The sequence below is a fragment of the Corvus brachyrhynchos genome, unplaced genomic scaffold (assembly GCF_000691975.1).
Source record: "Corvus brachyrhynchos isolate BGI_N302 unplaced genomic scaffold, ASM69197v1 scaffold212, whole genome shotgun sequence".
NCBI lineage: Eukaryota > Metazoa > Chordata > Aves > Passeriformes > Corvidae > Corvus > Corvus brachyrhynchos.
Window position 1 is genome coordinate 453050 of NW_008236768.1, and position 16927 is coordinate 469976.

The window sequence follows — 16927 nt, forward strand, 5'->3', positions numbered from 1 at the left end:
GCACTTGGAAAAGAGATTTGGGATTCACTTTCCCGGGCATTTATGGTCTGTCACAGGCAGACCACCCAACAATCCCTGACATCCCTGCTCCATGTGCAGCCAAAACTGGGAAAGGCCTGGAACTGGAGCCACTTTTCCAATTTATCACCTGGTCATCAACACTCTGGAGGCTGCTGGATCCCTGGAAAGAAAGGATCAAACACCAGGAGGGATCAAACACCAGGAGGGATCAAACACCACAAGAGCCACTGATAAGATACTGGTAAGAGAAAAGCAAAGCACCCCTTAGAGCAATTTAAAGAAAATGTGGGTTTTTTTTAACCACTGAGACCTGATTTGCTGCCCTGTCAGGCTTTGATCAACTACTCCAGCTCCCCATTATCCAACCTGCTCCATCTGCTGCTCCTAAAAAACTGGAGGCAGAATCCAGAGCTCACTCAAGCAAGTGGATCAGGAGACGATTCCCAGCCTAGAGGCAGGAACGGGGTCAGCTCTGGGTGATCACTGCATCAGTGAGGTTGGAAAAGACCTCAGGGATCACTGGATCCAACCTAATTCCAGACCAATCTATGGTTTATAACCATTTCTAAGGAAAATCTGAATTTTGGGATGACACAGACTCGATGGGAAGGAAAACCAGCACTAAAACCCAACTGCTATTCGAGAGCTCCAAAGAGGATCGAGGTATTTTTTCCCGTGAACTCCTGTCATTCATTCCACAGAATGGGAGTGGCAGGACAATTCCCAAAATGAGGACAATCCCTAAAATCTCTGTGTTTCACTAAGCACTGTTCCCATCCCAAAAACTTTGAGGAACGTGAGAGATAATCAACAGGAGAGCAGAATGTGCTTGTGCAAGTCCAGCTCAGAGCCTCCTACCCAAAGCCAGCCTGGGTTTGCTCTTCCTGTGAAGGGTGCTGGTTCCTACAGCTGCAAGCACCGGAATTCCCAAAGGAAACCCACTGGAAATGTCATTCCTTCAACACTTCAGAGCCTTGGAATCATTTATCAACAACTCCAGGAACAACACTGTGCAAACACCATCTCCAGAACCATTGCAAAGTCACCAGAGCATCTTCTGGGCTTCATGGAGCGACTGTGAGGAAAAACCAACCCCAAAGCACAAATCCCTGGCTGGAATGATCCATCTAAAAATACCTACCAGGTTCTCCAGGTCAGAGCCACTGGAGCAGGAATATTTCTGTCTAACTGGAACAGGATGCCAGGGATGAGAGCAGGGAAGCAGCCAAGGCACTGGGGGTGGAAGCCATGCAAACACAGAGCTGGGGGGGCAGGCAGAGCTTTCCCACCCCTGTGGGGACAGGGAGGACTGGTGGGACACACACACACGGCTGGGACACGGGAGCAGAGGGGTTGGGAGAGGTGGGGCATGGAGAAGAACCTGTGGTGAATGAACCGTGTGGGACACAAATCAAAGCCCAGGTTTGTGGTTTAAGGAATGTCCTTTGGCACTCGGAGGATGAAACCCCAAATCCATGGGGGAAAGAGGAGCACGTGGAGGCACCTGCCTGGTCACACCCACTGCATCCCACTCATCAGTGCCAGGCTGCTCCACAGTGGAATATTCTGCTGTTGGAAGGGATCTGCCTTCACTTGGGGCAGATTAAGGGATTCTGCTGCCTGGAGCTGCCCCATCTTCACAACCAATCTCAATTTCCCCTCCAAACTGGTTTTTCTTCTCTCTACATTTCACATTTGTGACCACCACCAGCTTTTGGGTCATTCCCGGGGGCAACAAATCCACCTCAGTTTTAATTCAGCAAAACTAAGGAATTCTGTGGGTGTTTAAGAGGCCAATACTACAAAAAGCAGCATTAAAAAATCCTCTTCCTTCCACTCAGTGCTGTGGTGTCCCTCTCAAACAGAGCAGAACCTGAGAAAGTTTTTACAGGACAAAACCAGCAGGAAAAATCATAGCCCAGGGTGTGCTCCACTTGCTGCACTCTGGTCCTTGGGACTGACCAGTGGCAACAAGTCTGGGGACAAAACTAAGCCAGAGTAATTGAGAAATCAAAGGGGGAAAAATCAACATAAAACCTAAATTTGGATGTGCTCCCCAGTGAGAAGTGAGAGTCTGCAGCAAGCTCTGCTCTAGGGGACAGTGCTGGTTTCTGGAGGCACACAGAGCACAGCAGAACTCACAGAAGCAGGCAGAAGAGAGAGAGGTTAAGAAGCAATTAAGCCAGGGTTAAGGAAATCCAGACAATTCCTGCCACTTGGATCCAGGGCTGAGCTTACCATGACCTGGCTAATGAAGGGGACCTAGAGCTCCTGCCTGGGAGCCATGAAGGGGCAGCACTTATTTAGAAAGGATCCTCCTTATAGCCTTCAACGTTCAGTGGTGAAACAGAAAATGGATTTGCAGACTCTTGTGATGCTCTGGAAGAATTCCCTGCACTTCTTTTCTCCAGGTGGGATTCTCCAGAGCAGCCAGCTGGGGCTCTTTCAGCAGCATCAGACACTGAAAATGCACTTTCTTACACTGGGGCACCCTCAAAATCTGCTCCTTTTTAATTTCTTGCTGCTGGCAGGTAAAAATCCCCCTTCACAGGATCACACACTCTCCTCAGCTGTGATTTCCATCCAGGATACGTGGATGTGTGAGGAGATACACGTAGAGCAAGGAAAAGCAGCTGGCATGCAAGGGAGTGTGCTGGGAACCCATTCCCTGCCAGCCACAAGCTGCTCATTTTAAGAGCATTTTCTCCAGTGTTTTCTCTCACAGGGCGTGTTCCCACATAAAAACCATCCTGATCTAAATCCGTTTGGGATATTTAGTGTAAATATTTAAATGTTTAGTGCCCCAGGAGATTTCCTGCTGCAGGAGGCACTGAAATTCCCCCTTCCTTGCCCTCCCAACTTCACCCCCATCAGCTCCCCTGGGATCCTGGGAATTGAAAGGGTTCTACCTGGAGGTTCTGCCCACCAAACAAACACCACCCCAAGTGTTCAACCAGCAGCCTGATTCTGTGATTCTCTGCTCACTAAGAAAGGCAATTCAGCAGCTCCTGAAACCCTGTGGGAGTGGATGGAAGGGCAGAAGAGATGGGACGTCGGTGATGCATGAGGCACACACGGAGTCACAGTGAGACAACTATGGGGCAGTGATGGAGAAATCCAGCTAAAAACACACACGAGAAGCAAGGCCTGTGGAAGCACAGAGTCCCTTACTTGAGGGGAGCTGCCAGGAGAGAAGCCTTGATTGGAGACAGGAGAGGTGGGAGACTGGTTGGCTGGGGATCCAGCATTACTGCGGTACTGCTGGAGTGAGGCCTACAGAACAACACAGAATTAAACACCATGGCATTGAGGGAGGCTTGGAGAATACAAACTTCTGGAGTGATGGAGCTGGGAGAAACCATCCTCTTCAGTTTCTGTGTGGGAAGACAGGATTGTGTGAATGAGGTCCCAAAAGAGGGGGAGAGCTCTGGGGGTCTGCCCCGGAGCAGGGACAGGCACAGCTGGGAGCGTTTCCTGCCTGTTCTCGCTTATGCTCGATTCAAAATATATTAAAAAAAATCAGGTCAGCCAAGGATTTAGGGCAAAGAAGTCTCGGAAGCTGGGAATAATTCAGAAAGAATGTCATTCATGCTTCAGTTCAAGTGCCAGCCCCACATCTGTGTTCACTGGGATCCTGCTCTGCCTCCAGCTGGGTTATCAGCACGGAGGTGCAGCTGATAAACCTGGGGTACAAACCTGTCACCACACAGCCCCAAACTCCACTGCAGCCCAGGACATGGAGCAGACACCCTCTGGGAATTCACACTGTGTTTTGCAGGTTTATATCTGTGATTTTTACACTCTTCCCAGGTGTCTTGAGAAGTTATTTTCAAAGATTTCGCTTTTCCCCCCCCTCGTTCGAAACAAATTAATAATATTAGCGGTATTTGAATAATGTTGTACTAATTAACATAAAGAGTAGCCCAGCTCTTCTCCTTTTACTTCCTTTAGAAATTAAGGGATGATTGAGGAGAACCTGCAATCCAGTGAATGTAATCAGGTTTGCAGTGTGGGAGAACTCTGCACTACCAATTTTTGACCCCAAATTCTGTAAATCCCAAGAAAATTTCCCTTTTTGCTCTGCATTGCCACTTCCACCCTGTCAGCAGCCACCCAAACTACAAATTAAATTTCACTTCTGCCTCACAAAACCTGTGTAGAAGTTGCCAGCGGGGCTGTGACAGCTCCAGAGGCTTTTTGACAAAGTGGCTTTAAATCTGTTTATTTAGGAATTACTTCAGTTGCTTTAGAAGATAAGCACAGCAGCCTAAAAGTTCAGGTCATAAAGAGGTTTAGGATGAGGAAAGCAACACAGAAAGCAAAGGATGAGATCAGAATTGTCTGTACTGGTGCTACATGAGGATTAGAATCAAAACAGGGACACATTTTGAGTGGGGTGGGATCCTTTCCCCTGGATTGTCCTTCCCTCTTCCCCTTCCCATCCTGCAAGGGAAGCAGCTGCTCTCAAGGAGCACAAACTGTTAAAAATTTCATCCACAGCCGAGGGCAGATCAATAGAAATGATTTCTTCTCATTCCCAAAGCCATTCCTGTCACTACAGCGCTGCCAGGACACCACAGGTGGGACAACCAGGACCCTACAGGGGCAGAAGGAGCAGGGGGAGCTGGGACATCCCTCCCTGCCTGGCCTGGGATCCCTGAGTTGGGATTTTCAGCTGCTGAGACAGAACATTTCCTAACAGACTGTGTTAAAACAAGCAGGAAAAGGGACCTGTCCATAAATCCTCACTCCAATTCTTCTGGCCACTGGAGGCAGCCACAAAATCCATTTTGGAATAGATGCTCCAAAATTGCTCAAAATAAAAGGGTTCTGAGGAGAGAAACTGCAGAAAATACCTGGTTCTTGACAACTTCTGGAAAATAAATTTTCCAGGTGGTATTTTGACTGGAAAATGCTTGTTGTAGTTGGATTCTCTCTCAAGGCTCTGGGAGCTCCCCCAGTCGGTATCCTGATGTGTTGGGGGACACCGGACACCCTGAAAACACCCCAATAAATGCTGACAGATTTAAGCTGGGCCTAATCAAACCCGGGACAAAATTTAATGTCGATTTTTCCTCTAGAAAACACTTCACGGTGCATTCAACCAAAACCATCCTAAGTTTACTTCAGCTTCCCTAAAATTCTCCTTCTCACGGGCTTGTCCAAGCTCATTTCCCACCCTACACTGAACGTTCCCAGCTTTCCCAAGGAAAGCCCTTCCCAAACTCACCGAGTTGATGTCTATCCCCATGGAGGGCTGGCTCTGGCTCCCTGGAGGTGACTGGGGGATGGTGGAAGGTACCGTGACGGAGAGAGGGGGGAGCTGGGGGCCCCTCTGCAGCCCCGAGCTCTGCAGCAGAGGGGGGGTCTGGGGCAGGGAACAGGGCACTGGTGCCTGCTGCTGCTGCTGGGAGCTGGTCTGGGTGAAAAAGGGATACGGGGGGAGCTGCTGCTCCAGGGACAATGCATCCATAGCCACGGCCTGGAAAAGAAGGAGCAGAATCAGGGAATTCCCAGGGTGCTCAAGCACTTCACACCAAGGAAATTGAGTCAGGCTTGGTTTGTGTTTTAAAAATGGCACCTAAAGGTTAAAAAGTCAAGAACTTGCTCTAAAGGAAAAAGTTTCTGCCCATGGCAGGGGTGGATTGGATGAGGTTTAAGGTTCCTTCCAACCCAAACCATCCTGGGATTCTGTAATTCTGTATTTCCAAAGATTCAACATCACCTCCAGTGTATAAACCAATCCTTTAAAACCCAGTTAAATCTTGAGGTCAGAAATCACCAACCTGGGCAGTCACAGAGTCACACTTGTAAAATCAATTTTAAAAGATAATTGAGCTTCTCTCAAGAACTAGAGAAACGGCTTTCGAATTTCACAGCTCACTTTGGGACATCACAGAAAAAATGTGGTCTAAGAGATGGTTTTTATCACAGTTCTAGAAAAGAGGAAGTAAAACCTGTAACTTCTACAAACCTCTCCCTTTTTAAGGCTCCGAATTAAGGAACACCTTTAAAGGAGGAAATTACAGAACAAGAGATGAAGTTCATGGAACCATGGGATGGTTTGCATTGGAAGGGACCTGAAAGCTCATCTTGTCCCATGGCAGGGACACTTTCCACTATCCCAGGTTGCTCCAAGCCCCATCCAACCCGGCCTTGGACACTTCCAGGCATCCAGGGACAGCCACAGCTTCTCCGGGAATTCCATCCCAGCCCCTCCCCACCCTCCCAGGGAGGAATCCCTTCCCAATATCCCACCTAACCCTTCCCTGTGGCTCTTTGAGCCGAACTTCCAGCCTAAGCAGATTAAAACAATGAACCTCTGATTAGAAAACTTGGATTCCCCCATGAGTTCCTACCTGAGTGATGGGTGAGAGCGGGGACAGCGTGGGGGACATTTGCTGGGACTGAGGTCGCCGCGAGTCCGCGCCCAAGGACAGGGGGCTGACGCTGGGCTGGCGGTGCTGGGACGGGGCCGGTGTCGTCGTCATTCCTGCCAGGAATAACAAACCACCTTCAGCAGGGACACAGCAAGGCCTTGGTGATATTTGTACCCAAAATAATTCCCTAAAGCAGGAAAAACGAGCGGCCTGAGCTGACAACACTGGAGGCGCCTCGGCCGACCGGGCGGGAGCTCGTTAGGTGATTTGTAATTAATTTTGTCAGGTTGAAGAGCATCAGGATGAGAGGAAGAGCCCTGTGGTTTGTCCTGGCTCAAACCCAGGCACGGTTGGTCAGGTTGGTGCCCAGGATGAGGAATTGGAAGAGGCAGAGCAGCCTCAGCAGTTCCAGACACCGCAGGCACTGTCCTCGCACACCTGCACTCGCCAGGCCCAGGAAAAGCAGGTTCTGCTCTGTTTGTTTGGGCTCCAACTCTGGGAATGAGATAAGAGATCCTGGAACCAAGCTTATCAGAGGGCACTTGAGGTATTGTAAAAACAAACACCTCTTTAATGGAAAAAGCAGAAGCCAAACTGGTTACGCAGGAAGAGCTCCATTTTTAATGGCACACCAGTGCAGGAAATATCCACCACACTCCCAAGAGCCACAACCCAGCAGGGGGTAGGGATAAACAACTCAAATATTGTCATTTTGTTCAGATCAAGCCAAAAAAATCTGGGAGTTTAGAAACCTCCCCTCTCTTCTGCTTCACCCCAGAGGAACCGAGTCACCCTGGGAAGGGATTTGAGGCCAAGCCAGAGTGAGCTGTTCCCCCGGAGCTGCCAGAGAGCAGCAATTCACGGGAGCCTGCGAGCTCCCAGGCACTTGGCAAAGGCTCAGGGCTTCCAGGCAGGCTGCCAGGGAGCCAGGAAGGCCAGGCTGCCAAGGAGGAAGCAGGAAAAGTGGCTCAGGCCAGGCAGGTTCCCAACACAGCCCCGGCCGTGTTTGCAAACCCAGCAGCGGCTCCCGGGACGTGCGGGAGGGACCCGACACCCTCCGGGCACCAAAGTCCTGGGACCTGGCAGGAGGTGGCTTCCCCAGCTCCCCTCAGGGAATTCTGTGACATCCCTGAGCAGGGCACAGGGATCAGAAGCCTTCATGGAGGTTTTCTGCTGAAGAGCAGCAAGGAAAGGTTGGAAAAATCGGTTTGAAAAGCACCAAACACGGAGTGTGGCAACGGATAAACTGTGGGATAATCTCCAGAGAGAAGCAGGAATACAGTCAGGGAGCGTATCTTTAATTTGTTCTGCCTTTGATAGATCAGGGAATGTTTTCAAAGCATTACAGACTCACCAGTTGGGGTTTATATCATTTACTTTGCTTATTACGGGGAAAAAAATGTGGAGATCCACTGTGGCTTAAATCCGAATTTCTAAAGCCATCCCCAAAACTTTGGAGACCAAAAAACTCTTCCAAGGATGCTGAAAGTGCTGCCCTACTCTGTCCTCAAATGGTTAAATCCTTTTCTTGCTCCCCAAACTCACCTGCTCAGTCACATCAACCTGATTACAGTAATTTCCTTTTCCCAATCCAGGAGACGTGGGAAAGGGAATCCTGCCCAGCACAGGAAATATATTTGTATTTTTGGATACAAATCCTCATTTCTATTCTAGGAATCAACAGACTGCAACTGTCACTGACAATAAAAAAAAAAAAATCAACCCCCATCATAATTATTTGAGTATCAGTGAAATTACTTAAAAAATAGCAATCGATAATTGCAGTATTAATCAGTAACAGACTCCAAAAGGATCCTCACATTTTAAAAATTGCTGTTCTAAAGGAATGGAAATAAAAGGGCTGCTGGAGATATTCCCATAACACGAGGGATGTTGGGGTTCAGCATGAGGAATTCCAAGAGAGGAACTCCAGTCTTGCACATTAAAAAATAAATAAATAAAAATAAACACCAAAAAAAAAATCCCCAAACAAATCCCAAGAAAGCAGATTTGGGCATCAAGACCATGAGATGAATGTCCTGTAACTAAATATAAGCGTCTCATCTTCTTTGTACATACAACACAAAGGAAAATCCATCGACAGTGAAGCCAAATTCCCTCTCAGAAAGAACAACATTCCATAAATTCCGTAATTGCAGGGAGGTGACCTCGTGCTGTGCCCTCACCCTGGCTGGCAGTGCTGATGCCCAGGTGAGTCAGGTTGGCAGCGAGGTTGCCGGTGCTGTTGGAGCTGCTCAGGGCTGGGAATGTGGATTCCTCGGGATCCAGAGGCGTGGGCAGGGGGGACGGGAAGTGGATGTTGGTCAGGTCCGGCAGGGAGCCGCCCGTGTTGTGCGTGGCAGGAATCAAGGCTGTAGTGTTCTCCTGGTCAGCTGATGGGAAGATGCTAAATTTGGGGGGAAAAAAAAACCAACCCACAATTAATTATTATTTCAGTCTGGACAAAGCTTTTTAAAATGTATTTAACAAGAAAATTTCATCAAGAAGGTATTTTTGATGGATTTTGTATTTCTGACCCTCATAGAGGGCATTGGTTTGTATCTAGAGATTTTCCAGAAAATTCCAAAGCAAGAGGATATTCAAGGATATTCAATACATGACATTTTTTCTTCAAGATCTCAATGTTCTTCAAATAAAAATTGCTGAAAACTTACTTGATTCCTGGAACTTCACAGGATTTAGGTCTCGATGACCCAGTCTAAAATAGAAGGAAGAGAGATTTAAAGGCAAAGATGCTGCTGGAGGGTATTGCCTAGGAGATATTTCAATTAATAAGTTTAATTTAATCATTTCAATGTAAGATCTGGGAGCTCTTAAAAAGACATTTATCTTTTTTTTGCTTTATTGGCCCAACAAATCTTAAATTTCAGGAGTTTCTCCTCATATAATCAAACCTGTGCATTCACACACACATAAAATCCTTTCTAATTTACTGTTCATTTTTTGTTTTTAAACAAAACATTTAATCTCCAATCTCTTCAAGTAGTTTGTTAATCCTGACAGAAATTAAAGCATGCATTTATCTAAATATGTTCAGAAAACAAAACCTCCACACTTTGAAATGTGCAATTCCCACCTTTTTAGTGTCCCAGCCTTGCTTAGAGAGGGTTTTGTCTGCATCAGAGGTGGTTTCCTCCATTCCAGGGACAGTCAGCAATAAAACTAAAAAACCAAGGAGATCAAAAGGAATCATTAATAATCAATAATATTCAGTTTCTCACCGAGACATTTTCAGATTGGAAGTTCAACCTTTGAAAAATTCTTATTAAGTTTAAATTATGAAGGAGGATGAAACAACTGCGCTCTATTATTTAAAAAACCAAGGTACCAGAAGCCAGACTGAAACTGTATTTCATTAATTAATTAATCAGTGAGACTTTTTAAAAAACCACCCAAATAATACTTTCCAAACTTCTGGCCTCCAGTTTATTCTGCTCAAACGTCCATGGAAGGGTTTATTTGGGATCTGGTTTTCCCCATCTTTTGCACTTTGCACAAGTGATGTCCACCCTGAACACCTAAAGGGCTTCCAAGAGGACAATTCCAGTGGGGAAAGTCCAATCCATCCTCCCTGGCATGGAGAAACACCACAAAGCTGCTACTTCCCCATAGCCCAAGGACATTTCTTTGTTCAACAACTGCAAGGTGACAAAGAAACAAAAAAAAAAAAAGCCCAGAGAGAGATGAATCAATGAAAACATTTCACACCGATGAGTGTAAATCCGTATTTATGGGATCCTGGTTAGGATGAGCATTTCCCAAGGTTTTCCAGCTCCAGGAGCACATGGAAGAGCTGAAGGACAGCACAGATGTGTCCAAGGGTTGTGCTGTCCGTTCTTAATCTCTGGGTGCTTGTTGAAGGATTAAATTTTAGGAGTTTTTCTTAGGATCAGGGAATATTAAGGCTGGAAAAGACCTTTAGGAGATCATCAACCCCAGCCGTGCTTCCCGTTTTTCCCGAGCTGGAGCAGGCACAGGGCCCAGCAGAGGGCACCAGAACTGTGGGTGCCGGAGCTGCTCCAGCTTGGAATTGCTCTGGGGATGTTTGGAAGCGCTGCCTCCTCCCAGGGGAGGCTCCCTGGGGATCCTCAGGCCATAAATAAACACGGCACGAAGCCTTTGCTCCTTCCCGATCTCCAGTGTCCCTGATGGAAATGCTGGGAACTCCACACTGCTCCTGAAGTTCCTCCAGACCTCTGAGAGTGCTGAGAACTCAACACCAGAGTCCCACCAGCCCAGAGGATCCTCTCCAGGGCAAGAATGACAAGATTTAGGGCTCAGGAAAATGTTCTCCCTTAGTTTTGTGTCATTTTTCCTGGATTTCAGCACCCAGAAAGGTGAGTATGATCCAACTGTTGTGTCACAGGATGCAGGAAGTGTCAGCACTCCTGAATTTTACGAACAGATGGAGCCCAATCCATGGGCATTCCATTGTTATAAATCTTTTTACCCTTTTCTTTGCTCACCTCTTTTCTGCTGCATGTCCTGTGACCCTCCTGAAAAGGACTCCTGCTGAGCTGGAGTCATGGTGCTCTGGTGCAAGGCAGAATCAGAATTCGTCCTGAGAGAAAGCAAAAACCACAACATTTTTATTGTCAGCTCCACGAAATAAAAGAATCTTCCTCTCAGATAAAAGCAACAACTCAGTAAAACCTCAATATTCTGCATTAAACCCCAAAAATCTATATGTGGCATAAAGCAGGCAGACTTTCCTTGTGAAACAATCAATTTGCAGAACAAATTAGTTCAAGTTTGAAGAGCAATTGTTTCAATAATGGGATTGAGAGGAACACAGGATAAATTGGTTGCCCTTGTAAGAACAGAGTTTTATCTGCTTTGTTCAGATTAAAAACGATCAAATAATGCCATTTTTAAGATGTTTAGCCATACTTTGGTTATTGTGGTGGTTGAAGAACAAACCTTCCTGGTTGAGAGGGAGGAAAAGGAATGGTTCAGGATGTTGTGGAGATGGGAATTTTCATGGCCAACACATCTCATGATGAATTTTGTGAGTGTGGCCACCCTCGAAAACTTTGTGTTCCTTCCCATTGGAACATTCCCAGCCCAGCAGAGTTTCTGCACCCAGAGAAAAATCCAAGTCTTTTACAACTCAGTAATTTTGGGATATGCCTGGGAACATCTGGCAAGATTTAAAAGGACGACACTTGCTGACACACCTTCATTTTAAAGCTCAACTAAAACGAGCACGAATAGAATTAAAAACTCCATTTCTGAATTTAAAAAGGCACAATTTTGCAACCATTCCACTGCAGCTGGAAGTGCTGCAGTGTCAGGGAACAGCCCCAAACCCCCCAGGATGGTGGCACCCACCTTCTCCAGCTCGTGTCCGACGGAGGTGACAGGTACACGGTGCCATAGGGGCAGCTGTCCACGTGGGCCAGGGTTAAGGCAGCAATGCTTCCCACTCAAGCAGGAAACCTCTTCCCAAGAATAATTCCAATTATGCTGTCAGAACCACTAAACTCACAGATTCTCTATGGGGAACTTTAAAATGACACTCAACACAAAATATTACCTGGATTGTTGTAATACTTGAGCAGTAAAAAATCTTCCTCCTTTTCCATGGATCTAGCTCCTCCCTAAGCAGCCCTGATCCCTCCAGCCCCTGTCACACATCCCCTCCAGCCCCATCAATCCCATCTGATTTTAAACCTGTCAGAAATGCTCAGCTCGTTCCTGTTCCCAAATGCCAAACAGGTGAATCAACCTGCACTGAAATGCACGAGGAGCTGCAAAGGATAATCCTGGGCTGGGTTTGCTCAGCTCTGAGGGAAACTCCATTTCCCCAAGTCAGCCCTGACCTTTCAGGGAATCATGGAGTGGTTTGGGCTGGAATTGAAGGATCCAGAGCTGGCAGTGAGGGGTGCACCCAGTCCCACTGTCCATGTCACCATTAAATGTGCCCAAACCAACCCCTGAGGACAGCACTCATCACCGGTATCCACTTGGACATTGAGCCATTGACCACAACTCTTTGGACACATCCATCCAGCCTGCTCCTGATCCACTGAGTGTCCAACCATCAAATCCAGTTTAGACAAAGGATATCCCATGGGACAGTGCCAATGCCTCCCACGAGCCCCACTGCTGATGGCAGTAACCCCATCAGAGAAGGCCACCAAATTTATGGGGCACCTCTGCCCTGAGTGAAGCCCTGCTGGCTGTCACCAACCCATCCAAGCATCCCTCAGCTCCACATGGATCATTATTCCCACAGAAAGCTACGGAAAGGTGAGACAGCGGCTATTTAGGGATTAGATCACAGCTCGGGACAAGCAGTGACACGGAGCTGGGAAGCGACTCCGCTGCCAGGTGAGGAGGGAAGGAGAAGGGAACTGTGCAAAGGGAAAGCAGTGCTGATGCTCCAAGCCCTGCTCCCAAGGATATCTGCCTGCCGTGCTTATCCACGGAGAGGGGCCGGCGGTGGGGGGAGCCCAGGCGGTTCCGGTCCCGGTACACTCTGTCCACCAGCCCGTGGTGCCGCGTGGTCCTGCTCGTGTCCAGCGCCGACGACTGGAACGGAGTCTGGGAGAGACACAGGGATTATCCACAGGGAAACACCTCCACAGCCTGCCCAGAGCCTCCTCACACCTGTGCCAGGCTGGGTTATTCTAAGGAATCAGACTCCAGAAAAGATGTGGACGTTGTGCCATCCGTTTCTCCTCCGGCAGCTCTGGGGGAAGGCTCCCTCCTGCAGAAGGGGACCATGCTGGAGCTGCCCTGCCCTGCCTCAGCGCTGCCCTCACACCTTGGCATCCCTGAACCCCGGGTGTGAGCGTGGCAGGAGCTGCCAGCAGCTGTCCACATGCCCTTGGTGCAGCATGCAGGGTGCATCCAGGAGGAACATGCCGACATCCAGAGCCTGACTCCGAGGGCAGGAGATGCAGGGAGGAGATGCACGCTGAGCTCAGCATTCCCCAGGACACGCTGCCTTCTCTCAGGGCTTCCTCTCACCCCTCCTTGAAGCAGAATTATTTTAAGGGGACACTGAGAGAATGAAAAGAAAAAGAAAAGCAGTTTCCTTCCTCCTCTGTCTAGAAAAAGTTACAGCATCTGACGGTTTTGAAGTGATCTGCAGCTCCTTCAGTGACCCGAGGTGGGATGATCCCACCTGGACTCTTATCAGCACTGACATCCTGAGCGGTTCCTTGTCAGCTGATGATTTCAGAGCAGGAGGATGGCAGGGAAAGGACAGGGAAGATGAATTCCCAGGCTAAACTGGAAAACTTTCACATTTTCCACAGCCTTTCCCAGTGTATACCTGGGGGGGGACAGAGGAAGTACTGAGGGGTCAATCTCTGCTCATACTCCACCAGCAATTTATGGGTCTCCAGGGAGAAAAAACCTCCCCAGCCCTGCACTCCTTGCCAATGTGAACAGCTTTGCTGAGTCCCTCAACACCATCTGTTTGGAAATCCAAAATTTCCTCCTCCATTCAGGTGCTGCACGTGGCAAATGCACTGTCCTGTCTGCCAAGCCATGGAACCATCTGGCTTCCACATTCATCCCTTTTTCTTTTTGGGGTTTTTTTTTTTTGGTTTTTCTTTTTTTCCAAGTGTCAGCTTTGGCCATTGGAAAGATTATTTCTATAAAGCTTTGCATTTATTTTGAAAGGCTTTGTTTGTATTAACTTTTTAAAGAGTCTTTCTACTATTTTAAACTCTTTTCTCTTCAGCAAATATTGGGCTCCTCACCCTCTCTGCACACACGGGCTGTGTTAACAGAACTGCATGCACAGGGGCTGTGGTGTTTATTTTCTCACTTCAGGGCCAACATTTTATATGCAGCAGAATATTTAAGGCAACAGGGGGCTAGAAAGGAGCACAGTGACTTTTTACTGGACTCTCAGCCCTTCAGATCATGGGGGTTTGTGCTTCACTTCCTTGCTTGTATGAAAGCTGAGAAATCTCAAATAAAATCTCAATTTTAAGGCTTTTAAATTCAAACACAGTGCTTTAATCTCTGCTGCAAGCACTGAACAACAATCCCCACACAGAAGTGGGAATATTCATCATTCCAAAGCAACAAAAGGTCTCAAACTCCTCCTTTGCTCTGTTGTTACAGCCCAAAAGGCAGCAAAATTTGCAAATACGTGCTTGGAAGGTCAACAGGAAAAGCAATTTCCTATGTCAGTGGTGTCACCACAGTGCTGCTAAAAAAGGAGCAGCCAGCCTGGAGCACAGGGAACACAGAGCTCACCCGGAATTTAAAGGAATTTTAGATATATAAAACTATAAAGACAAAAAGTTCAATGTAAAACCAGCTATTTCTTAGGTTTTCCCCTTTTCTGGCACGACTTCCTTATTAAAAACACAACAAAAATCTCATTTGAGTGCAGCAGTGGCACAAGTAAAGGTGGAACGTGTCCCAGCTCAGGGCTGAAGTTTAGAGAGAGAGGGATCTGGGGGCAGTGCTGTTCCCTGGCTTTCCAGGAACAAAGATCTCAGAAGAATCCTGAACTTAGGGAAATAGAAAACACTTGAGGAAATGGGTATCACCTCCAACAGGTCAGGCTTCTCTCAGCAACCTTCCTATAAAATGTATTTAGGGCCAAACATCAGGACAACATGCCTGGATTGAAATTCCCCATCCCTGCATGGCGTGAGATATTTAACTACAGGGGGGAAAAAAAGGATTAAAAAATAGATCTGAGCATCGATTTTATTTAGGAAAATGAAGAACTAAAAGGGTTTCAGCTCCCCTGAGAGAACGTTCAAGGGTTTGAGGCCAGACCCAAAGCCCCCCAAACCATGAAAAAAGCAGCTCAATACAGACAGGAAGGAAAAAGCTCAGTGCTCTCCAAGTGTCCTTTTAGGATTTAGCAAGAAATATACCCAAGTGAGGTGGATGAGGGGGAAGGAGGAGTGGTACCTAGTGATAGTTGATATTTTGGTGCCTCCTGGTGCCAAGCAGGATTTGGGAATTCATTCTGCCCTTCCCCATGGAGTTTAACATGCAGGCTGAGTGCACATGCTCAGAGATTGCTGAAATCACAGGCCAAGACTGAATAATCCACTGTCTGCACCAAATAAACCCCCAATAAATCATAAAGAACCACATGACAGCAAGTCCAGGGAGTCTGCACAGGAATTATTTGCATGTTCCAGACTGGGATGCATGGCAAAACCTGTATTTATGTGCCAGCCCAGCAGTCCTGGGGAGCTGGGAGGTGAATCAAATAAATCCTGTGCATAGCAGAGCAGGTGTGCTGAAATACGTATCCACCTGGGCAAACAGGACCAGTCCTAAATACGTATTTGCACAAACCTAAATACTTGTTTACCAAAGAGACGGGAACTGCTCCAAAGGCTTCAGCCAGAGCTCCGTTGTGCTGCAAATCAAAGAAGCAGAGATGCTCAGACACCAACGCTCTCAGCAGGCACAACCACCCAGGCTCTGCCTCAGCATCTCCACACAATCCCAGAGTCATTTGCAGTCGTGCTTTGAGCTTAAAATTGGAAAAACCTGGAAAGCTTTCCCCACTGGTACAAACACATGGGGTTATTTTGTTGCTTGTCACCATTTGTTATCTGTAACAACATCAATTTGGGGATTTTTTTTTTAGTGTGTGTGTGTAAAAATATAGGAAACCCCGGAGTTTAAGGACAGTTTGTTTCTGTCTCCTCCTCCAGTCATTCATAAATTTTTGAATATTCCCTTTCCAGCAGTCAGGATTAAAACAATCTAGGTAAAAACCACCAGTGATGGCCATCAAGCACAGAAATACTGAAATATTATTGCTTAAAAGGAATTCTGAACCTCCTTAACAAAAAGCTGAAGAGAAAAACTTGAACAGAGCAGACATTGTGGAGTAACACTGAGGTCTTCAATCCACTGCAAACCTCGGCTCTGTATTCCCCAAAGACTTAAAGATTTAAATAGATTTTTGCCTCTCCTCTTGCACAAGATTCAAGCTTTTAACCTGCCCAAATTCAGCTGTCTGCACCTATTTCAAGAGGCAGTTAGAGGTCAGCAAGTTTCTCCATCTTTATTAAGCACCCTTCATCAGAAAACCACAAACTGCAAAATTTCCTTCTTACCACATCCTCATGAGCTAAATTCTAACTGTTATTGCTCAAAAAAGGAAAACTAATGCAGAAATGTTCCATTATTTTGAGCACTCTAAATCAACTAAATGTGGAAATCAGGAGTCCCCACAGGATCCCCCAACTAATCCTGTCCTTGGACAACATCCTCTGTCCACCATGCTTCAAGCAGCAGAATATTCACCTGAAACTCTGCCTTTCTGTTTATGGTGCATCACCTCTGGAGCCTCAAAACTCAGCCAGGACATTCTTACATTTCCTTTTCAGCCAGCCCCCCAGAAAGTGACTATTCTGACACCACTTTGTGTCCCACTCCCCTTCTCCTCTCCCAAAATTATTCCCACAGAACATGCACATCAATTCCTCCATCATCACCTTTATTTCCTTCCATTTTACTTTGAATTTACAGCATCTTCCCAGATTTCACTAGGAATTGCA

At 47.0% G+C, this 16927-nt stretch overlaps 1 protein-coding gene across 4 annotated transcripts in view; it reads right to left on the reverse strand.

Moving 5' to 3' along the window:
* The window catches only part of CRTC1 (CREB regulated transcription coactivator 1), a 26773-nt gene that overhangs the window by 9514 nt on the left and 332 nt on the right, over positions 1-16927 (reverse strand). For 2 of the 4 annotated variants that reach the window (XM_017727521.1, XM_017727520.1), the window contains exons 2-11: positions 15727-15774; positions 12831-12968; positions 11754-11815; positions 10889-10983; positions 9499-9584; positions 9077-9120; positions 8588-8808; positions 6381-6514; positions 5252-5503; positions 3193-3294 (exon numbers count right to left, since the gene is read on the reverse strand). In XM_017727521.1, the coding sequence (XP_017583010.1) occupies positions 3193-3294; positions 5252-5503; positions 6381-6514; positions 8588-8808; positions 9077-9120; positions 9499-9584; positions 10889-10983; positions 11754-11815; positions 12831-12968; positions 15727-15774 (1182 nt within the window). The remainder of the gene's footprint in view (positions 1-3192; positions 3295-5251; positions 5504-6380; positions 6515-8587; positions 8809-9076; positions 9121-9498; positions 9585-10888; positions 10984-11753; positions 11816-12830; positions 12969-15726; positions 15775-16927) is intronic. The other 2 variants (XM_008645006.2, XM_017727522.1) reach the window with 2 other exon arrangements.